Consider the following 25611-nt stretch of genomic DNA (forward strand, 5'->3'; position numbering starts at 1 on the left):
CAATTTTGTGCTCCTGTGAAAATTATAAATGGCAATAAGACAAATACAAAGGTTTTTTTGTAATTTTTTAATAAAATCAGTATTGATCGAGTTGTAAAGCTATAATTAAATTGATAGATTACATAAAAGAGCGTACATTATAGTTTATACATATATACAGTTTAAGAAATAAACTAAGTAAATATCTAAACTAATAATAAAGTTAATTAATTTTTTTTCTTAACATTTACTTTTATTCCACGAAAGGGCAAAGACATAATTATTTTATTTGTAAGTTGATTTCTTCTATAGAATACCGAAATTACCAAGAATATTAAGGATACTAAAAATATCGAAATTAATCAAAGAGATACTGACGTTGCATTAATAAGACATAATAAAAACGTCATTTGACATTACCTTGTTCTTTGAAATTAAATATTGCAACAATATATTGCAATGATATCATTGGAATATTTTAATGTTATTATCATTGTGTAATATCACAATAATATTTCTGTGATATTTCTGTGATATCAGTGGAATATTTCAATGTCATTATCACTGTGTAATATCACAGTAATATTTCTGTGATATTTCACAGTAATATGTAATATTTCTGTGATATTGCAATGATTCTGTGATATCACAGAAATATTACGTGCTATGTGAGATATAATAATATTGACTCTAGTTAATGCAAAATATATATTTTTAACTGCACATATTCATTAGTAATAGGCTTATTCAACGCATTTTTGCACCACGCGAAAGAATTCGGCAGAAAAATGTATCGTTTGCCCCGCAAACCGAGATATTATTGACGATTCAAGTTACAGGTTAGGAAACCTGTCATACGCGTAATCATGATCGCGGTCACGTGATGCACATCACATGGTGCATCACGTGATCGCATAGATGCTGATAGTGTAGTAGCGAGCGCCACACTGTGTCGAAAATGTGAAAGGGGAATTCCTGAGGGCGACGACCAAGGAGACGTATCTTACAGAAAATTTAGAGATTAGAATTTGCATCGCGATATCTCCGCTTGTACGGCACGGAGAGAAAAAATAAAAACACTTTTATATATGCAATTTTTCCCAAGCTATCGAATGAGACGACTTTGAACTTGATCGGTTCAGCCGTTGCTGAGATCTGATAATCTCGTTATGCTTGAACTCGCTGACTCGCGTTAAAGAGGCTTCGGTATTTCTCGCTTTTTTTTTTGAATTGGCACGAGACGCGACCGCGCCTCTTGATACTACCTCAAAAATTGATTTTTTTCCAGAACGTGTTTCATCGCCTTAACGGTTATATAGGCCCGAATAAAAAATACATGTCCCAAATTCTTATCTGCACTGCAGCATATTAAAAATCAAAATCGAAAGGGGACACATCGGAACCTTTCCTTATTGGATGTTAATTCGGCCCAGGATGAAAGGCTCTCTTGAATTTAAAGCGAGAGAATTACAATCGTCTCAAGAGGGTTTCGGTAATCAAGTTTGGTAGGGATATCCCAAGAAAAAGTTTTTCAAAAAATAAGGTAAATGATACAATTTGTGACAATCATGTATCTTATTTTCAATAAAAATATTAATAAAGATCAATATTGTGTGTGTGTGTGTGTGTGTGTGTGTGCGTGTGCGTGTGCGTGTGTGTGTGCGTGTGCGTGTGTGCGTGTGCGTGTGCGTGTGCGTGTGCGTGTGCGTGTGCGTGTGCGTGTGCGTGTGCGTGTGTGTGTGTGTGTGTGTAAAATATATGAATAATAAGAATTCTTATATTGTGCAAACAAAAATATCTACAACAGCGCAATCAGAAATAATTATTAAACAAATTTTGCACCTATTTCTTCAAATCTTGAAACTGAGATATTTAAAGTTCGTGAACAAGCAAAAGAATATAATAAATCTATACTATCACCATTGTTATTATGTGAACTTTGTAATTTTAGCATAAGTCAAACAATTACTACTTCAAGAGATAGTACACCATCTCCAGCATTACAAACATTGACAGGAAATAAAAAGGTTAACCGTAAAATATAAAATAATACCTATTATGAACATTTCCTTGTAATTTTAAGCGAGTATTTTCAATACCGTATGGTTAATCGAGAAAATTCTCAACAAACTGTTTAAATTCTTAAGAATTTGACACCTGATATTTTGGTTGATCGAGTTTAAAAATCGTTATTAAATCTATCTACGTATCCCAGTAAGCAAGAAAATCACAAAAGCACTTTCGACTACGCCGGTAGCGGTATAATGAATGTCCTAAGGCGCTTTAATATTATTACAGATAATTGAAATATTTTAGAGAAACAGATTCTCTGAAAGCATCTTGCAGCTGTTCCAACTGCTTCTTTGAATTCCGCCTGTGATCCAAAAATCCAAAACTTGAGAAAAGTAAGTTTTTTATTTACTTACAAAAACTCAACACTTATAAAAATCCAATTAAAAAAAAATATTTCCTGTAAAATACAATCTCTTAATAATCTTTGACAAATGTTATAGTGAAATGAAATAATTCAAATATTTAAAAAAATGTAATTTTATTAAATTGTGCTAAACATAAGTATGTAGGATTCTACGCTAAATCACACATTATATCTGACCCATAGTCCTATTTTTTTTTCTTTTATAGCAATATTAATTTGTCGGCATTGACTGTAATTTTCGGATGTTGATCAAATAGTGCCTTTTGTTAAATTTTTTTTAAATCCTTAAAAGTTTCTTTTGCAAAGATATGATATTTTTTTAAAGAAAGTGTAGATTTTTGAACAATTTTTCATTTTTGCCTAATAGTTTTTTCTTTTTAACTTTATAATAGCTTTATAATAAATCATTTTTTGGCAATGCCGTTTGTGCAGTCACATTTATGAGATTCTAAACTTTCATTTGAAAAAAAATTGTTGAAAAATATTGACTGGAACCAAAATTATAGCTTCTCAATGTTAATAAAGTCTTCCAGGTATGAAGATGTGTTTACGTAAATATTGTAATTGCGTACAACTCATAAACTAATAGCATTTTAAATAATAACCGCGAAAAGCACAAATATATTTACAATTAGTCAAATAGTTTCATCCGTGTAATAGCCTTTTGCCAGGTATATATTTTCAGTATTTGATTATTTATCTGTGTAGGAATCAAGAGCGTTTAACAATAACAAAAATATTTTAAATATCAAAATACAGAAATTGTCGGAGCAACATAAACGCGATATGGTAAAAAAAATTTGTTATATTAATAATGTATACTTATTACATTTATTCTAATCCCTTGGTAAATTTTCATATACGTATTTTAAGATATTTCATAAAAAACAGTGTTATTCGACTCTTACATATTGCATAATTAATAAATTAGTAATTATTAAATTGACATTTAAAGAATATATTTGCTAAAAATCGTACACTATTCGATCATGTATCATTTATATATAGTTCTCGTGCACGTTGATGATTTGGTATCGCACACGCTCGATCCACGCGTTTTGCTCTATAACAACACGCTTCGGTGATCGCAGATGAATATTATTGTAAGAGTTGCCTATTTGTGTAATGTTTGATATTATGCTTAGGTCGGCATTTCTCGATAAATTCAGGTAGGCGTACTCGTGTTCAACAGCCGCTCGTTCGCATGATTTACGCGACAACAAGCGCGAATACTTTTCTCACGTGATTCCCGCATGGACATTACAAGCCCATACGCTATTCCCTCTCCCTTAAGGACAGATTTGGGAACGCCGCAGCTTTTCGATAGCTGTCGATAACCAGATTCGGTCGAGACTTCATGCGAGCGAGACGCACGAGCGATAGAGCAGTGATTTCGCGGAAACGGTGATAGAAATTAAGAAACCGTGAGTGAATAACGAACTTCTTGCCAGGATTGCTCGAGCACAGCGAAATACTCGCGGTTTACGTGATTGCTCCGACGGAAACATAAAGCAGGCATAGCAGGATTGAAAGAATTTTGTACGCGAGGACTTATCGTTGTTTGGAGACAGAATCTAAGTGCAACGAGACCTCAGTGATCCAGTGTGCACTGTCATGTATAATAAAGACGACTAAGACTCAAACTTATACCAATTCGTCGAAATTCATCAAGATCACCTGCTCCTACACTAATCCCGCTTTCTCGCTTTCACTTTCGTACTTCGCAGACGCTCTCGCTCTCTCACATGCATGACTCCCGTCTTTCACACGCTCCCCCGAAAACAGTCGCACTCTCGCGGGGCGGGCATTTCGTTTCGTCACACCAGATATCAAGCTAAGCTCAACTCATTTCGCCTCGAACGCCACGCGCTCTCTCTGAGTGACACGGGCGCTCTGTTCAACGTTTTCGCTCTTGAACATAAAATTGTGGTCCTTCGAGCCGGATTCGTGGTGATTCAGTGGAGAATTCTCGAGTGGCCTGGTCGACGGCAGGGACGAAAGACGACCGCAACCTTGCACTCTGAAGCATCATCGAGGACGACAACATGAACGAACTTCTCGACCAGCAAATAACCGCCCTTCAAACAATAGGAAGGTCGCTATCTAACTTCAAGAAGATAGGAAAAAACAACTACACGCCGGCCATGATCCGACAGCGGATGACAACGCTAAAGGACACTTGGGCGACATGCCTCGCCAGGCATGCCCGATTGCTACAAACCGTCCCGGAAAAAAACCGAGCCACCCTAACTTACTTCAGGGAATTGCAGCTCGAGCTAAACCAGGAGGTCTACGAAACAACGCTCGATTACATGGCCACCTGCCTCGAGGAACTGGAGCCTCCCGTACCAGCATCATCGTCATCATTACATTCGATAAGTACATTCGAAAAAGCGTCCTTTTCCTTGAATCATCTTCCTCCGATCAGGCTTCCCCCGTTTTCCGGGAATCTTGATGAATGGGAGAATTTCCGAGATCGATTCACGTCTCTCATCATACAGAACAATGAAATCACTGCATTCTCAAGGATGCATTTTCTTGCATCCAGTCTTAGCGGTCGTGCGCTTGACACGATAAAGTCAATTCAAGTCACCGCGGCTAACTTTGAAATAGCGTGGAAAACGCTGGTGTCACGCTACGATAATACGCGACGGCTCGTCGAAGTACACGCATCCGCGCTCTTCAACCTTCCGCCGTTTGGTCGCGAGTCCGCGCTCGAATTGAACGAACTTCGTGACAGAGCCAATCGGTCAATCGTGTCACTGAGAAACTTGAATCGATCTAATGACGAGAGACTCAGCGACTTGCTGGTGTACAGCGTGACTCAACGACTCGATCACGCAACACGGAAGGCGTGGAGGCTTAAAACGGGCGACGACGCGAGCGTTCCAACATACGAAGCCCTTGACAAGTTTCTTGAGACGCGTGTTCGCGCTCTTGAGGAATTGGTCCCTCAAAGTTCTTCGAAGCACGCCCGTGCAGCCAGAGTATCGAGCGCGTCTGCAACCGCTTCGAGTCCAGCGTGCCCCCTCTGTGCCGCGTCTCATTTCATTAATCGGTGTCCGCAATTTTTAAAGAAGACGCCGACTCAAAGAATGGAAGTCATTAAACAAGCAAACAGATGCCTCAACTGCTTGAGTTACAAACACGCTGCTCAAGCGTGTCCAAGCCGATATTCATGCCGTACATGCCAAAATAGACATCATTCCATGCTTCACAATGACTCGGCCTCTTCTTCCTCAAATGCGACGAGTTTAAGTTTAACGACCACCTCAGATATCTCCGCCGAAAATAAAAACAACGATCACCGCTCTATGCTCAACCCTGCTGTTCGCTGCGCGAAAGCGCGTATTGCTCGCGACCGTGCGCGTTAATGTAATATCTCCGGCGAATCGCAAGCTCGCGGTACGAGCCCTCCTTGATCAAGGCTCCGAAATCACATTCATAAGTGAACGTCTCACGCAAGCGCTACGGTTGCGCCGCTTCAGCATGCCTCTCGAAATCTCTACCGTCGGTGGAGTAAATATCGGTAAAAGCCGTTACGCCGCTCAGATTCAGGTCGCTCCGATCAACGGATCAGCATCGGCGCTCGCGACAACGGCGTCAATTCTAAAGTCATTAACGAAATATTCGCCATCACAACCACGAAATCATAATGAGTGGACTCATCTAGCTCATCTCGCGCTCGCTGATCCGACTCCCTTTAGCGCCGAACCTATTGATGCGATAATCGGAGCGGACCTCTATAGCGAAATGCTTTTCGACAAAGTAATTAAAGGCGCACCTGGTCAACCAGCTGCGCAAGCAACTATCTTTGGATGGATATTGTCAGGTCCAATCTCCGATCCCTCTCCTCCGGGTCACGTGATCAGCGTTCGGCATTGCGCCAGTACTGACATTCTGGATCGCGACATCCGCGATTCTGGGAGATAGAGGAAGTTCCGCGTAAACCGCCGCTCACACCGGAAGAGCAGCAATGCGAGGATCATTTCGCCAACACGCATTCTCGCGGCCCTGATGGACGATATATCGTACGGTTGCCGTTTAAGCGTGGCCCTCCGATCGAAATTGGCAACTCACGAGCCACCGCGGAATGGTTACTCAGAGCGCTTCATCGTCGTCTTTCGGTGCGACCCGAATTGAAAATCGAGTACTCACAATTTTTGTGCGATTATGAATCGTTGAATCACATGCACCGGGTGACAGAAGCGAACGACTCATCGCAAACCGTGTATGTACCGCATCACGCCGTTATTCGGGATGGCAGCGCGACGACACACCTTAGAGTAGTTTTCAACGCGTCATGTCAAACTTCCAACGCAACCTCGCTCAACGACCATCTCCTAGCAGGCCCAAAATTGCAAGCAGACTTGTCGGCTGTCATCCTACGTTGGCGGCTATTTCGGTACATTTACGCGGCCGATATCACAAAAATGTATCGGCAGATTCAAATCGATCCGCGAGATATCAATTACCAACGTATTCTTTGGAGCCCTGAACCCAACAATCCTGTGCTAACATTTCGGCTCTCGACCGTCACGTACGGCACCGCATGCGCTCCTTTTCTAGCTCTGCGCGTGATACGACAGCTGGTTGCGGACGAAGGCGCCGCGTTTCCACTCGCCGCGTCGGTATTATCCGAAAACGTATACGTGGATGATGTCCTGTTCGGCGCCGATAGCGTGCCGCGCCTAAAGCAGATTCGCACTCAAGTCTGTTCACTGCTGCGACAAGGCAAGTTCGAACTAAGAAAATGGTCGAGCAATTCAGCGGAGCTGCTGGACGATATCAGCGTTGAAGATCACGGCATCGCGTGCGACAAAACGTTGCAATCCGACGAAAGCCTAAAGATCTTGGGCATCATCTGGAGTCCATCCACTGATGTATTTCAATTTAAAGTCTCTTTTGATTCGGTTCAGTCTACAACCAAACGATCAATTCTATCCACCATCTCAAAGCTCTTTGACCCTCTAGGGTGGAGCACACCAATCACAATCACAGCAAAAATGTTTATTCAAACATTGTGGCAATCTAAACTTGACTGGGACGATGTTCTCCCTCCCGATTTCTTAATTCAATGGGAGCGTATTCAATTTTCCCTCTCAGAGCTACACGGACTTTCATTGCCTCGCTGGGTTCAGCACGAAGCTCAAACTGAGCAATGCGAATTGCACGGCTTCGCCGACGCATCCGCGCAAGCATATGCTGCTGTGGTCTACCTCAGGCTGGTGTCTAAGTCCGGCGTCGTGACCACTCAGCTGCTTATCGGGAAATCTAAAGTCGCGCCGCTGACTCCTCTCAGTATCCCGAGACTCGAACTACAAGCCGCAGTGCTATTCACTCGTTTATTAGAATTCGTCAGAATAACTCTCTCTCTCTCTCAACTGCTCCATGTTATTGCTGGACAGACTCTACCGTGGTCCTTGCGTGGGTGACCCAACACCCCTCCAGATGGAAGACGTTCGTCGCGAACCGCGTATCCGAAGTTCAAACGCGAATTCCGAACGCCTCATGGAGACACGTGACAACCGATGATAATCCCGCCGATTGCGCGTCTCGCGGAATCCCGGGTCATTCGCTCGCGTCGCATCCGCTCTGGTGGTCGGGACCACCGTGGCTTCGGCACCTCGCAGCGGAGTGGCCGCAGCCAATCCACTCGACTCATCTCGATACATCGTTCGAAAGCAAAAATGAAACAGTTTCGGTTTTTGTCGCGTGTCAAAATTCGTAGGAATTAGCAACGCGATATTCTTCATAGCCTCGTCTCATTCGAATTACAGCATACATAATGCGATTCGTGACAAGAACGCGACGGAAACCCGATGTTCACGATAGCGTCGAGCAATATAAGGCGGCGATTCATGCTCGCGAATGTCAAATCGCAACGGAGTTTTGGCTCCGATACATTCAAGCACAGCTTTTCCCTCACGAACGAAAGGCTCTGCTAAATGATCAACCAGTCACGTCCAAAAGCCCACTGGCCTCGCTCAATCCGTTTCTGGACAATGCCAAAATAATTCGTGTTGGCGGGCGGCTGGCACACGCTACCATCGCGTTCAACGCAAAACATCCCATAATTTTAGCCGCGCATCCTATCGTTCAGCTATTAATTCATCACATTCACATTAAAACCTTGCACGCCGGTCTTCAACTCACGCTTGCGACTCTCCGACGCGACTACTGGGTCTTATGAGCGAGACCGATCACCAAAACTGTAATTCATCGTTGCGTTATCTGCACTCGGGAGCGAGCAACGATTCCAATGCAACTGATGGGAAATTTGCCAAAGGTCCGCGTCAATTCTCCAGAGCGTGCGTTTGTGCATTGCGGAGTGGATTATGCCGGACCAGTTCTAACGCGTTCAATGGCCGGGCGCGGAATGACGTCACGCAAGGCGTACATCGCCATATTTATCTGCATGGCCACTCGAGCCATTCACCTCGAGCTCGTCGACGGCTACTCAACGGCGGCATTCCTCGGAGCCTTCTCCAGATTCTGCTCGCGACGCGGTCTTCCTACGTCCGTCTACTCAGATAACGGCACGACATTCGTGGGCGCCGATCGCGAGCTCACCGCCGCATTTCGATCGGCATTGCGAGACCCGAGTTTTTTGAATAAAACAGCCGCTGACAGCATTTCCTGGCACTTCGTTCCCCCTTCGGCTCCGCATTTTGGCGGTATCTGGGAAGCCGGAGTTCGAAGTGTCAAGCACCATCTCCGGCGAGTCATAGGGTCTCATACTCTTACATTTGAAGAATTCTCTACCGTACTGTGCAATGTCGAGGCTTGTCTAAATTCGCGGCCTCTAGCCCCTCTCAGCGACGATGCAACCGACTACGACCCGCTAACCCCGGGTCATTTTTTAATTGGCTCCGCAATTACGGCCGCTCCCGAGCCCTCCATATTTGAAGTGCGAGAAAACCGACTTACGCGCTGGCAGCTCGTGCGGCAGCTTACAGAGCGCTTCTGGAGGCGGTGACATGACGATTACGTTAATACGCTACAGCAGCGCGGAAAATGGAAGCGAGTTGAAAAGGCAGAGATTCGAGTTGGACAAATTGTACTCTTGCGAAATGCGCTCCTTCCCCCATGTAAATGGGAACTCGCGAAAGTGACGTAATGTCACCCGGGCGCCGATGGTTTGACACGCGTCGTCACTGTAAAAACCGCCTCCTCAGAATATAAACGTCCGTTAACGAAAATATGTATGCTCCCAATCGATCTTGAACAATCGGACACCACGGCAGAATAGCGTCTAAATTTCTAATGGATATTTGTAAAACGATGTGTGATTGATATTCCGACCGCCTCTGTAAATCAATGTAGACCTTAAGTTTTTTTTTTCTCTTCTTTTCTTTTCTTCCGTCTCTGTTTTCTTTTCGAAACGACGGTTTCGAGGCGGGCGGTATGTTAAGAATCGTACACTATTCGATCATGTATCATTTATATATAGTTCTCGTGCACGTTGATGATTTGGTATCGCACACGCTCGATCCACGCGTTTTGCTCTATAACAACACGCCTCGGTGATCGCAGATGAATATTATTGTAAGAGTTGCTTATTTGTGTAATGTTTGATATTATGCTTAGGTCGGCATTCCTCGATAAATTCAGGCAGGCGTACTCGTGTTCAACAGCCGCTCGTTCGCATGATTTACGCGACAACAAGCGCGAATACTTTTCTCACGTGATTCCCGCATGGACATTACAAGCCCATACGCTATTCCCTCTCCCTTAAGGACAGATTCGGGAACGCCGCAGCTTTTCGATAGCTGCCGATAACCAGGGGGTCGATTGTGTATCTTTGTCGACTTTTCTCACTTCTCGTATTTTCATTTCACATGAAAAAATACGCGCGATTGGCTATGAGCATAGTGAAAATGCGATATCCCTATGCTCACGTGAGTGAAAATCACAAATGCGAGTGCGAGCAATGGTAGAAAACTTCACATAATCTTTAAAAAACGGTGCGTCGCCTCTGAGTTAATCTCCAATAATCTCAAAGTCCCTCCTGTTGACGATTGACGACGCGTGTTCCGAGTAAGATATCAATTAAAAAAAAAACGGTGCGTAAATATTGCATAATTGATTTACAATATATACTTATATTATTTATATCTTATTATTTATTTATTGTTATTTATTATTTATATACTTATATAATTATTAATTTATTTATATACTTTATACAATTTTACAATGTATTATCTAGAATATATTATCTAGAATATCGAATGTATCCTGAGTATCTCTCAGTCTCTTTCTTAATAAATTTAAATTTCTTTTTCTAATTCTTTTTCTAATTCGCATGTTCCTCTTGCTCGATAAAAAGTAAAAGGTACTCCATTCTGAAACGATACAAGACTTCGCAAACTCGACCAAATTCGACACAGTTTGATTGAACTCGACATCAAAATACTTGCCGAGCAATGTCACGTGAGAAATGTCGCATTTCCACTATGGTGAAAAGTAGCCAATCGAGTGAGAGCTCACTTTTACCATTTTCACTAGGTTTTGGAATACGCAATCGACCCCCAGATTCGGTCGAGACTTCATGCGAGCGAGACGCACGAGCGATAGAGCAGTGATTTCGCGGAAACGGTGATAGAAATTAAGAAACCGCGAGTGAATAACGAACTTCTTGCCAGGATTGCTCGAGCACAGCGAAATACTCGCGGTTTACGTGATTGCTCCGACGGAAACATAAAGCAGGCGTAGCAGGATTGAAAGAATTTTGTACGCGAGGACTTATCGTTGTTTGGAGTCACAATCTAAGTGCAACGAGACCTCAGTGATCCAGTGTGCACTGTCATGTATAATAAAGACGACTAAGACTCAAACTTATACCAATTCGTCGAAATTCATCAAGATCACCTGCTCCTACACTAATCCCGCTTTCTCGCTTTCACTTTCGTACTTCGCAGACGCTCTCGCTCTCTCACATGCATGACTCCCGTCTTTCACACGCTCCCCCGAAAACAGTCGCACTCTCGCGGGGCGGGCATTTCGTTTCGTCACACCAGATATCAAGCTAAGGTCAACTCATTTTGCCTCGAACGCCACGCGCTCTCTCTGAGTGACACCGGCGCTCTGTTCAACGTTTTCGCTCTTGAACAATATTGTCTTCTGAACGCGTACTATTAAAAATATGTGAATTTTCTGCGTGTACTTATAGAATACAGAAATAAACGTCAATGTTCTTGTAAAAGTAAAATAATATTACCTTACGTCTTCGTTCAATGTTTTATTTGTATATGTGCGAAATAATACGTGAGTAATTTAAATGAAAAAATTTTTCCAATAACAAGATTACACATTAAAAATTTCTGTTAATCTTTTTCTAAATTTTCTCTTAATTCCGCATTAAAGGCCTTATTTATAAACCGAATATGAACGTAATGAATATTACCTAAACAAAGTTATACAAAAATTATATAAATTTTAATTTATTATTATAATTATTTGCACGATATCTAAAGTTACTGTATTAGATTACATAAAATTGTTAATTTAAACATTAAATTGTTACATAATGTTTAATTATTGACAATTACTTTTTAAATATATTAAAATACATATTTGTTTTTATATGTTATGTTGCTGACAAAAATTGTTTATACGAAAAATTATTTTTATCAACATGCCACAGTAATATTTTCATAAATTTACGCAAGTAATAATTCGAAAGTAACAAGGTATGTGTATAATGTTCAGAACATATTAAAAAACAGTAATTCAGGTAATGCACAGGCCCATGAGAAGGTGTCGAAATTATTTATGTGTAACATATCGCAATTCCTTGTTACAAACAGGGGTTAGACAAAATAATATGAACACCTATTCTGAACACCCGAAAATAGGCATAATTCAAGAGAGTGGAACTTTGTAAAAAATAATTATAAAAAAATTTAAAAAAAAGCATTTTAAAGCTTGCAATCTCTAGTTTTGAAATTGGTAAGTCATTAAACCAATTTTCAGATTGTTTACAAATTTACGCGGATTAAATGTTGATGCGTTAAATACAGGGATGGGAAGTAACTCGTTACTTGTAACGAAGTTACAGTTAGAGTTATCTGTTCTTGGTAACTGTAACTTAACTTCGTTACTTTTTTTCAACTGTAACTATAAACTTAACTTAGTTACATTATTTGTGTAACTAGTAACTAAATTAATAGTTATTTTTATAGTTACTTTATATATTTCAAACTCATTTGCCAATTTAGATAGCATTTGCAAACATCACCCGAGTGGCGTCGTGTATCATTTTATCTTTATTTAACAATCGGTAAACGACAAGGATAAAATGATATATATGAGGGTACTCAACTGATGTTTTCGAACGCAGCTTTAATGTAATTGGTGATTGGTTAGACCTAAAAGAATACACTAATAGCAGTAAGCGCTCACTCAACCACTGAGTTTGCTGAACGCAGCCACTGTTGCTCGATGCAGTGACAATTCTATGTTCTATGCTTCTTATGTGATCCGAGAGAGATGATATGATGAGAGATGATGTGATCCGAGAAAAAGTTCTGTCTAGAAACATACACGTGACAATGAACGGTTATATGTTATACATTTGGCAGCCCCGTACCAGTAGTCATAGGTTAAAAATTATTTACATGTAGATACACGATTGTATGTACATACAGTCGTGAGCTAAAAGATTGAAACACATTTTCTTCGATGGTTTTTAAAATATAGACTTGCTCATCGAACGGCGAACGTAATTGGTTCTTACTTGTGGATTCAACCAATTATGTTCGTCGATCGAGGAGCAAGTCTACATTCTAAAAACCATCCAAGAAAACGTGTTGCAACCTTTTAGCTCACGACTGTACTTGTAGGGCCCGGATATTCAAGTACGATTCCGGGATGCTCGCGAAGAATCACTGCGTGTTGTGTGATCGTCTGGCTGGTCTATCGTGTACATACGTGTGATAATCAGCCAGCAGAGAATTGATTACTAAGAATGCCTTTGAGTCTAAATTCTATACTTAGTCTTAAAGTTAGTTTATAATAGCCGTTACCATAAGAAATTGATCAATCATAGTCAATTATTCTTTTATAAATCAACTATGATTGACCAATTTCTTACGATTACGGCTATTATAAACCAACCTTTATCCTCAAAAAATTTAGAACATAATTCACATAGTTTTCATCTGTACATATAGGTAATTAATATTTAATATATGTAAACATGTCACATGCATCTTATGCGTCGTCAATAAAGACTATAATAAAGACATAAGCCTTTAGCCTTAAGAAATTGGCCAAACACAATCGATTATTCTTCTATAAATCAATTATTATTGGTTAATTTCTTAAGGTTAAAGGCTTAAGTCTCTATTGTAGATAACGCTTTACACAATTAAAGATAGAAAAGACTTTACGTGGATGTTCTTCAGTAAAAGTCTCGTATTTAAATTATTAATGTTTTATAATATTACCAAAAAAAAACAGAAAAGTAACTGAAAAGTAACTTTAAGTTACTTTTTCAATAACTGTAACTGTAACGAGTTATTTTTTAAAGTCAGTAACTTGTAACGGTAACTAGTTATTTTTTGGAAGACAGAAACTGTAACTGTAACTAGTTATTTTTACAAAGTAACTTTCCCAAGCCTGGTTAAATATCAAAATGTTTTACAAACTTTGCAAAGCTCCACGACGCGATATAAAAATTGCACACATATGCGGTTTAGAGCATTCAAAAACGTGGATCTTTATCTTTTTTTTCGTTTTTGATGAGAGTTGTACGACTTTTTTCACTGAGTTAGGCAACACTGAAGCAAAAATGGCCTCCAATGTCGTATAATTCAGTGAATAAAAATTGTACAACGCTCAACAAAAACTAATTAAAGGTAAATTAAAGGTATAGATTCACGCTTTCGAATGCTGTCAACCGCATTTGTGTGCGATTTTTAATTCACGTCAAATAAACTCGCAAAATACATAATAAATTTTGCCGCATCTTTATTTTTATGCATATAACTCCGTAAAAAATCAGTATACGTTTTCAAAGTCGATATTAAAAGTGTATGTTAAACATTAAGCTGTAAAATGCGTTTTTAAAACATTTGATTTATCATTTTTGTTGATTTATCATGTTACACTTTTTTTGGAGAGTAACTGTAGGTTATCTTTTAATTTTGCTGTTGAACGCTCACCTAATTTTTGATGAAGTCGATATTTGAACTTTGTAAAAAAAGAAAATTGTAAAACGATCTTCCAGGGCTCATTTGAAAGGGCGAAACCTTTCGATTATTTAAGTTAATTTTTCTCGAAAATTCTTTTACACTAGGAAATGAAGGAAGAATTTTAAGAAAAAAAAGCCACTTTTGCTTTAGTGTTGCCTAACTCAGTGAAAAAAAATTGTACAACGCTCATCAAAAACGCAAAATAAAGGGAAAAATCCACGCTTTTGAATGCTGTAAACCGCACACAATTTTTATTTCGCCTTGTGTAGCTTTGCAAAGTTTGTAAAATTTTTTGAAATTTGACGCATCCCCATTTAAATCTGCGTAACTTCGTAAATAATCTGTAAATCGTTAAATGACTTATCAATTTCAAAACTAAAGATTTCAAACTTTAAAATGCTTTTATAAATATTTTCTTACAATCGTTTTTGACAAAGTTACTCTCTTGAATTACGCCTATATTTCGTAGTCAGAATAGGTGTTCATATTATTTTGTCCAACCTCTGTATATTACTAAAATTATTTCAATACTTTTTGTCCACTTTTTGTTTACAGACAACATCATATTTAATGATAAATAAAAATATGAGTTAAAGAACGCATATTCAATAGTAGCTGTAATAAATAAATTTATAAAAAAGGTACACAAAATGTTAAAAATAGCAAAGAAAACATTCTATAAATAGCCCTTATTGCGAGATTATAATGAAACTTTAGTATCTTTACGAACACATCGTTTATGAAAAAAATTGAATTTTATATTGGAACAAACTGTTACATTATGAAGTTGATAGCAACAACGACTATGGTAACGATAATGCAGTATTAATAAAAGCTGGCAAAGAAATGCAAACAATTTAAAGCAGAAGTAATTTCAATTAAACGTATGATTTCAATGAAGATTATGCTAGTATTTCGACAAATATCAATGATAATGAAGTAACAACTGAAGACTTACAAAAAAACGTCATTGTTGAAGAAAATCTTTCTGGGGATAATCCCTGTTATTACAAAGACAGTGACAACAATGATGATGCAGTATTCGACGATATCATTCCTAGTGATGGAGGATATAGTGACGACGAATACGAAGACAATTTGAATCATGATAACAATCTTATCATGTTTTATGAGGCTGGTCTAACAGTATCAGATGCATTACAGATGATAGTCGGTTATTGTTTGTGGTTTACTGTGACTATAGAAAGAAAAGGAACTCTTATTACACTCATAAAAAGATTAGCAAGACCAAAATTCGCACAATGTAAGGTTAGTCAGTACATGTTGTCGAAATTATACAATCCGACGGAAGATAAAATTGCTTTTAAGAGCCGAAGCTTATATTATTAAAGTTATTAGGTTAATGTGAAATAAGGTGTAAAAGTTGTTTTTACGAGAAAAAGAATTATCTCACTTTCTTATCATGTCTATGTACATAACCTTCCGACGGAACACTGTTCATTATGTCTTCATGTGGCTTTATAGTTTTCATGTGGCTTTATATACCATTCATAGTGATGGGGGATATAGTGACGGCAAATACGAAGACAATTTAAATCATGATAACAATCTTATCAAGTTTTATGAGGCTGGTCTAACAGTATCAGATGCATTACAGATGATAGTCGGTTATTGTTTGTGGTTTACTGTGACTATAGAAAGAAAAGGAGCTCTTATTGCATTCATAAAATGATTAGCAAGACCAAAATTTGAAGAATGTAATGTTAGTCAGTACATGTTGTCGAAATTATACAATCCGACGGAAGATAAAATTGCTTTTAAGAGCCGAAGCTTATATTATTAAAATTATTAGGTTAAGGTGAAATAAGGTGTAAAAGTTGTTTTTACGAGATAAAGAATTATCTCACATTCTTATCATGTCTATGTACATAACCCTCCGCAGGTACACCGTTCATTATGTTTTCATGTGGCTTTGAAGGTATCGTATTATTTTCAACATCTGTGTAAAAGAAACGTAATATAATACTCATACAATAATTTAAAATTATAAACCATTTTTGGAAAAATAATTTCAAGCATTCCCGTCCATTGTTTCACATAACTGATAACAGTTTTCTGCACTTCATATTTAGCCCCGTCATTTCATTATTCATCGCTTTCAAGTGTTTTATTTTAATCTTGTCTGACTCTAAAGCATGGCGACCTATGACTGGCGGCTAGGTGGGCATATGCCCACGCCCCCCTGGATTTTCATATTTTAATTTTTGAATTTAGAATGATTTTAAAATTGCCAACCAAATAATTTTTGTTTGTAATTTATAAATTAATTAAAAATAAAAATATACGTAAATATTTGTTTAAAAATAATATATACAGTGTATTAAAAATTTCAAACGTAACAGGTGGAATATCTCGCAAACAATACATTTTAGAAAAATGTTTCATGTACAAAAGTTGTAGTGTTTCGAGGTGGACAAATATTGGTAAAATTAATTTTTAAAAAAATTCTACCTTTTTAGGTCACATGGAGGTCATCGCCATTTTTTGAATGAAATTATATTATTTTTTTACATGGTATGAAGTATGATTCCTCTGATTATTCTGCATTCAAAAGTATTAAGGTAGAATTATCAAAAAATCATTAGTTAACAAGATATTTTATATATTATACTCGGCATCGAAATATTTTATATGCACGGGAACAGCTTCCTTTTTAAGAACGAGCGAACCCATTGATATTTTTTCTTCTGGAAGTCGATAGCGTTTTCTCTTTACGGAAACCTCGAGCTCGAAACAGTGCAGAGTGTCGAGAGCGATCGTCACTTGTTTCATCGTTGCTTCCAGCATTTCGATGAAACATTTTAGTCGTTCCTACCCACTGACAATGTTTACCTTGATACTTTAGGAATTCAAATTCAATATTATCCCAGTGCCTCCGTATATATAAATTCGGCGTTGTGCTATTTTACATTAGACTTTCATACTACGTCTTTCATGCAATAAAAATAGTGGCACTCTATGAAACACAAACGTGTATTTATATGTAAGTATACATATGTTTATATTATTACCTGTAGACATTTACTTAGAATTTATATATGTACAGTAAATGTGAAAATTCGGTGGACGTATGCACTTACTAGTTAATGAATATACCTAATTTGATAAGTGAATGTATTCACAGGCAACGAAATATAAACTTTTACCAGTAGAAGCATACATTATATATCTACTATTGTGTTATATCAAATGTATATACCGTCTAGTAAATGAATACATTTACTGGGAATAGTGGATATGTTTATACTTACATTAGTTGATACTTTTGCTGAAATCTTACATAAATGCAAATATCGACTAGTAAGGGTATACACTTGCTGAATTTTATGCTTTTACTGTAACACATATATATCTTCTTAGTTTTTGAGAGAAAAACTTATATACTGTAGAGTAATTCCTATTTGCAGATCAGAAATTATTGTAGATATAAGAAAGTTTTTTCAAACAAAAGGCCAACAGTAAATAAAAGTGAATTACCATCACCCAAAATACTTCATGGCTGTGACATGAAACATAATGACAACAGAAGTGATAGACACAAATGACTGAACCAAAACATTTTTGTCAAAGAAAAAGAAACCCGGGATACTTTGGTAGCGCCTTGTACGAGCTTTAAATCCGAGCATGTTACATCTGAATTGTCTGAATCTGATAAATTATTGCATGATATTGGTAACTACATTGAACTCAATAATATTTTAAGACTTACCCAGACAGCACCGAACATCCATTGGACGTCCAGTTTTGATTCTGATTTGGTCCAAGCGACCATGGACTTAATACAAACGTTTTAAAAACGTACGTTCTTCAACGTAAAATGTATGTTAACATTTGGACATTTTAAAAATGTCCATCTTATGCAGAAAAATTTCTAAGTCTTCTCGCAACGTATTCCTTTCTCTAACTCGACAATTTTTTAAAAATCACACGAGGAGTTTTGCTTCGGTTGCGAAGCGTTTCGTTTAAATTGTGCTCTCAATTGGGTTTTAAAGATCAGTTCAGATTGCACGCAGCAAGCGGCAAACATCGAGTAGCAATCGATAAAGCTTGCTGTTCGTTAATGATGGGAACAGTTTGTAATCTTTAACAGCCAGTAGAGGGGATGGATGGCAGCACGCATGGTGTAAGAATACTAGGTGTATCGTTCCCGTGGTTGCGCAGTAGTCCGTAGAATTGGCCAATCAGAATTGGTCACAAATGTTAAAAAGCAATATTGCTACTAACAGTCGTGGTGGTCGTGGCTAATGCAAGTGCCATAATTGAAAATTAAAATTTAGAATCCTTTTTTGTACAAGAAAATTGCCACAAAGCATTTTTATTATGCCGACGTGTTACGTCAAGAATTATGAAAGTCGCACAAATTCGTGTATATAAAAAACATGTCAAATTTTTTAAATTCCGCAAAAAATCTGACATTTGTAAGCAATGGCTTGAAGCTTGCCAAAGAAATGAAATGAATACAAAAATTAATAACTAATAAAAGACTACATACAAAATTGACATTATTTAATGTTTCTGTAAAATTACTTTCCTTTACTTTAGCGAAATTATAATGAATATTTTTTAAATTTAATTTAAATTTTTTTTATACGGAATAGTAAATTAAAATGTTTCTTTTTAAGTGCCACAGTATAATTTTTATTTTATTTTTTATTATTTAATTATAATGCATTGCAAAAATTGATTTAAACATAAGTTCTATAAACGCTCGTTTTATTGCTAACGCAAAATATAAAAAAAAGAACAGCCAATTTATAAAAACTAATTTATTTTAAAAGTTTCTTTATTGGTACACAAAGCTCCATGTTAAATTTCGTGGTTACATTTGTGAACAATTTTAATTGGCTATTTCCATCTACGGCAGCCATTATGCGCAACAATACACCTAGTATTCTTACACCATGCGTGCTACCATCCATCCCCTCTACTGGCTGTAAAAGATTACAAACTGTTCCCATCATTAACAAACAACAAGCATTATCGATTGCTACTCGACGTTTGCCGCTTGCTGCGTGTAATCTGAACTGATCTTTAAAACTCAATTGAGAGCACACTTTATACGAAACGCTTCGTAACCGAAGCAGAACTCTTCGTGTGATTTTTAAAAAATTGTCGAGTTAGAGAAAGGAACACGTCGCGAGAAGACTTAGAAATTTTTTTGCATAAGACGGACATTTTTAAAATGTCCAAATGTTAACATACTTTGTACGTTGAATAACATACGTTATTAAAACATTTAGTCCATGGACGTTTGGACCAAATCCAAACCAAAACTGGACGTCTAATGGATGTCCGGTGCTGTCTGGGTAAGTCTTAAAATTGTAACGCTGGTAGATTCTCGGTGTCGGTTACGGGATTTAGGTTCAGGATCGGTTGCTCGGATGTGCTCGCCGGACGTCCGGGTTCGTTTCAAATGATAACGCCGTGGTTTGGTAGTGAAAACGAAATAGTTTAAATATATTTTGCTATGGTTTAGTACAAAAGAATCATAAGGTACCGATATCGTTATCGGATAATACTGAACTCCACGATTAGTATTACGGCACTGGAGTGCTTAATTGCGCGGTCGTCGGCCCGCGTGAAACTAAGAGCACGGTCACAATGTATTCGCGGCGTACTTAATATCTAGACATTTAGAATAAACTGATTTTAGCAACTCTGGAAACAGACGGATACGTGTCATGCGCTATGCGCTCGGAGGTAGCAATCGGGGTTGCTCGGTTAACAAAAATCGGTTCCACGGACAAGAAAATATAATTCGCGGTGTCACTTAATACTAAAGAACGGACTCGAATAATTATAGCAACGGGTGGACAGGCATTATGCGCCAGGCGCTCGGAAGTAACGGTCGGAGTTGCCGTGAAGCGGCTTACTTAACTTACGGTTAAACGGACCGTGATTGGCCCGCGCGACGGTCGGTCGCGATCGCGGAGTCGGCAGCGGTGCAGCGGATAGTTCCGCGATACGCGAGAGCGGTCGACGGTGGAGACCAAAGCGGTCTCTCCCTGCGGAGTGTTGTCACCCCGTAGAGAACAGGTTTGCGGAATTGAGCCGGAGAACGGCGTCGAGCATTCCCGACGACGGTGCTGGTCTCGAGAATCCCCGAGAACGGAATTGCGGGACGGACGGTTCCGATTGGCCGAGAATACCCAGCCGCGGAGACGACGAGTTTTCCCGTCGCGGACGGAGGATGGGATCGGCCGAGTATTCCCAGCCGTTAGGACCGACGAGTATGCCCGTCGCGAGAAAGTTAGAACGAGAATGCCCGTTCCCGAGGAAGTGCTTGAGAATGCCCAAGCTAAGGAGCATCGAGAATACCTGGCGCAGGAGCGGAGTAGGTTCGAGATCGGTGGCTCGGAGCGATCTAATTTCGGCTGCCCGCTGCATCCTGTTCTTAATATTTTCCAGCGCCGGATAGTCGCGGCAGAGTGATCTGCACGCACGGCCAGTAAGTCATAAAAATCATAGACTAATGTCTGTTTAACATTTCCCAGCGCCGGATAGTCGCGGCAGAGTTATCTGCACGTACGGCCAGTAAGTCGTAAAATCATATTTAACATTTTCTAGTGACGGAGGGTCGCTAGAGGAAAACTGCGTCAACGACACTTGAAAAGTTATAAAATCTCAATACAACATTTTCCAGCGCCGGATGGTTGCGGCGGAGAAGTCCGCTCACACGGCACTTGAAAGCTACCGCGACAGAGAAATTTGTTGCGCGACCGTTAAAGTCATAAAATCGTGAACTGACATTTACTTGACATTTCTCAGTGCCGGATGGTCGCGGCGGAGAAGTCCGCTCGCACGGCACTTGAATTTGAATTTCCTCATTTAAGAAATCTGAGTGGTGGTTGCATCAGAAACAACCCCCCCACTAGGTGTACCGACATGCCGCGCTTTTTCCAGAGCTTTGTCTCAAAATCGTATAAATAGGGATGCAGCCCGCGACTCCGGGCAGTTCGAACTCGACAGTAGAGATCAGGGCTAGTGTAGCCGGGACGGTTCCGTGTCGCAATTGTAGCGACCGAGTTCCCCTGAGCTACTAGTTCGCGCTAATCAATTCAAGCGAGTCAGTCTAATTCCAATTTTAACTCTAACTCAAAAATCTATTCAAAATCAAATTCTAACTCAAGTTCCAAATCAAGACACATTCAAATTCAAATTCAAATTCTAATTCTAATTCTAAGCCTAACCCTAGATCCACCTTGATTTTAAATTTTACTGTAAGCTTAATTTTAATGTAGTCGTAGTTGTAGTGATAGGTCGCATAGATCGGATGACAGGTTAAATACACGGTTCTATTAGATTAAAAAAAAGATCCTCTTTAATGTGAACACGAGAAAATTTACATTATGTGGTCGAGAGCATTATGGACGTAGTGTCATATAGTACATGAGACCATAGATAGGAAAGTCACTACATAGGTAGCCGAAGGGGTCGCTCTCAGCAGAGAGCGGATTGTCGCGAGCGGATTGCAAGTACCAACATTCTCCCTCAATCCGAACGCTGATTGTCTGGAATGTTGACTCCAAGTCCTTTTCTGAATTTTTCATGTTTAGCGTACGATAAGGGTTTCGTTAGGACATCTGCGATCATAAGGTCCGTTGGAAGGTATTCCAGTTTGATCGGTTGGCATCTAAGAACCTCTCGAATAAAATGGAACCGGACGTCTATGTGTTTTGACCTTGCGTGATATATTGGATTGTGAGCCAATTTTGCAGCGCTCTGGTTGTCGTTGAACATCTGCACATTTGCGAGGTTCTCCAATCCTAGCTCCTTCAGGAATCCTATGAGATGAATGCCCTCCTTTGCGGCGTCAGTCAGACTCATGTATTCCGCTTCAGTTGACGATAACGCTACTGAGCGCTGTTTGCGGGACTCCCATGGGACTCCCATGAGATAGCCCCATTGCTGAGGATAAAAGCTGATCCTGTGTAAGACTTTCGATCAATGCGATCGTTCGCCCAATCTGCATCTACGTAGGATGAGAGGGGCCTGCCTGTTTTCTGATAGGTTAGGCCATGATTTGATGTACCTTTCAGGTATCGCAGAATTCGCTTGGCCGCGATCCAGTGTTCTTTTTGAAAGCAGTTGTTGTACTGGCTTAGGTAGTTCACGGCGTATGCGATATCCGGGCGAGTGCACACAGCAAATAACATGAGAGGCACTAATAGCTCTCTGAAGGTATTTCACTTCTTGAGTTGCGGATGTATCTTCGTTGATGCACTGTTCCGATCCTTTTATGGCCATTGGTGTATTTGCAGTCTTACAATCTTCCATGCCGAATCTCTGAAGAACATCCTTGATATAATTGGATTGTGATAATGAAAGTGTGTCTTGATTTTTGTGAATCTCGATTCCCAGGCAGTATTTTGCTGGTCCAATGTCCTTGATGTCAAACCTCTTGGAAAGTTCCAGTTTTAGTCTTCGTATTTCCTTCTGGTCAGATGACGCGATGAGTATGTCATCTACATACAGCAAAACCAGTGTGAGATGCTTGGACGATTTGCGAAAGTAAACGCAGGGATCGGCATTTGTCTGTATCAGACCGATATCGTGGAATGTCTTGTGAATTTTGTCGTGCCATTGCTTGCCTGCTTGCCGTAATCCATAGAGCGCTTTATTTAATTTGCAGACCTTGTTGCTTCCTTTCAAATCGGAGAGCATCACCTTGGCTTTATTTGTTAAATTAATATCGTTCTCCTCCGTGACTATTCGCCTTAACATTTCTTCTAGGAGGTCCGGCTTACTCATGTAGATCACGGTATCTATGTCACCGTTCAAATAAGCCGTCGTGACATCAACTTGCTCTATATGAAGGTTTAATTCCGTTGAAAGCGCCATTAACAGTCTCAGCGAACTCAATCTGGCGACGGGAGCGAATGTATCTTGAAAGTCGATACCGGGTCTTTGTGCAAACCCTTTAGCCACCACTCTGGCTTTTCGACGACTGATTGATCCGTCCGCGTTATGTTTGTTTCGTAGCACGGTTCTGCAACCGATAATTTTTGCGTCGGTCGGTTTTTCAACTATCTTCCACGTGTCGTTGATTATCAAACATTTGATTTCGGAATAGATAGCTTCCTTCCATTCGTTTTGATGTGCTCCGGTTAGTGCGTCTTTAAGCAAGATTTCGGATGCGTTCATGGCATACTGAGCATCGTACCATATTTCGTCATCTTCCGAAATGGAAATATCAGCAGCGTCGTTAACAGGTACCATATGATACATCTTGGGAGGTCGACCTGGTTTTCCAGTAAGGATTCTTCGCGGTCTTCCTGGTCCACGCTTCATATACGTTTCAATGGGTGCGATTTCTTCATCAACGTCTTCGTCATCTTGGGCCACTTCACGATCCTGTGATCGATTGGGACCTACTGCGGCTTCTCTGGAATGTGACTCATCAGTATTTAGTAACAGAAATCTGCCATTTTTAGTATTGCTGGTTAATATATCTTCATCTTGATTGTTTTTTTTAATTTGATGTAGAAATTTGATGTCTCTTGTAACGACAATCTTCTTCTGGGATGGTACCCATACCCTGTAGCCCTTGGAAGTTTCGGAGTATCCAACGAAGGTCCCTTGAGTGCCTCTCGGATCCAGCTTTCCTTTGTGTGGAGATTTATTCAGTATGTATACCTTTTCCCCAAAAACAGCGAAGTATCCTAGAAAAGGCTTCTTCTTGTGCCATTCTTCGTACGGGGTCTCACCATCCAAGCTTTTGGTGATACATCTATTCTTAATGTAATTGGCAGTATTAACTGCTTCAGCCCAGAAGGAAGTTGGAAGTCCACTTTGTATCATCAAACATCTCGCAGTCTCGATCAATGTGCGATTTCGTCGTTCGGCCACGCCATTTTGTTGTGGTGTATACACCGTAGTCAGTCGACGACGTATCCCGGACTTTGTTAGAATAGCGTCCATTTCCGAGTTACAAAACTCTTTGCCGTTATCTGATTGAATCGCCTTGATTTTCTTTCCGGTATGATTTTCTACTCTGCACTTATATTCCAGGAACTTGGTTGCAACTTCATCCTTGCCTCTTAGAAAGAATACCTCGCACCATCGGGTATGGTCATCTATAAAAGTCAGCAAGTAGAGTGCGCCTCCATTGGATTTCGTGCGCATCGGACCGCATACATCTGTATGAATAATGTCTAATACATTTGCTGCTCGATTATGATTCGTGGGAAAGGGTAACCTTGACATTTTTCCGGCTAAACAAGTTTCACAAGGTTTTAGTTTGTGAGATATTTTGAACTTTAATCCTGATACCTTTTCGTTTTTCATCATCATATTTAGATCGTGATAGTTTAAGTGACCTAGCTTTTCGTGCCAAATTTCTGCATCCGTCTTTTCAGGTTCAGCTGCTCCGCAAATCTCTTCATTTTCTTCACGTAACAGGAAAAGATCGCCTTTTCGATCTACGATGAGAGAAGTTCTGCCTTTTGGATCCTTGATTACAGCACCGTCCTTTTTGAATATCACAGTGTGATTTTTGTCGACTATCTTCGATACTGACAGGAGATTTGTTCTAAGATCTGGCACATAAAGTGCGTTTTCAAGCTTTATTGTTTTATCAGCTTGTCCATTTGAAACGGAGATCCTTACATCTCCTTTTGCGGCTGCCCTCGCCGTAGCGTTGCTTGCCAGCTTGATTTTACCTTCAATATCCTGTGTGTTGATAAAAGATGACATGTTGTTGCACAGGTGGGAGGTACTACCGGAATCCAGGCACCAAATACCAATATCGCCTTGAGTATCTACTTGAAAAGCTGTGAACGATGATTCCTCTGTAAGTGCGACGTTTTCATTTTTTGTATTTTTGGAGTAGCAATCGGATGCCTTATGGCCGAATTTATTACATTTGTTGCATCTGTATCTCGTTCGTTGAGTAGGTTCTTGCTTGGTTTTGTCTGATGGTTTTGAACTCGCATTGCGTTTGGAGGTACTCACAGGTTTGTTGTATTGCTTCGC

At 39.6% G+C, this 25611-nt stretch overlaps 2 protein-coding genes across 2 annotated transcripts; both read left to right on the forward strand.

Moving 5' to 3' along the window:
* The first annotated feature begins 2922 nt into the window (after positions 1-2922).
* LOC113004006 lies at positions 2923-5815 on the forward strand. Its single transcript, XM_026135872.2, has one exon. The coding sequence runs from the start codon at positions 4462-4464 to the stop codon at positions 5788-5790; it is 1329 nt and encodes a 442-aa protein (XP_025991657.2). The 5' UTR covers positions 2923-4461; the 3' UTR covers positions 5791-5815.
* A 90-nt stretch (positions 5816-5905) lies between these two features.
* LOC113005795 lies at positions 5906-16309 on the forward strand. The gene is made up of 4 exons (XM_039459265.1): positions 5906-6305; positions 6350-7717; positions 15518-15885; positions 16196-16309. The coding sequence occupies exons 1-4, from the start codon at positions 5906-5908 to the stop codon at positions 16307-16309; spliced, it is 2250 nt and encodes a 749-aa protein (XP_039315199.1).
* Positions 16310-25611: the final 9302 nt, after the last annotated feature.

The sequence above is a fragment of the Solenopsis invicta genome, unplaced genomic scaffold (assembly GCF_016802725.1).
Source record: "Solenopsis invicta isolate M01_SB unplaced genomic scaffold, UNIL_Sinv_3.0 scaffold_131, whole genome shotgun sequence".
Lineage (NCBI taxonomy): Eukaryota > Metazoa > Arthropoda > Insecta > Hymenoptera > Formicidae > Solenopsis > Solenopsis invicta.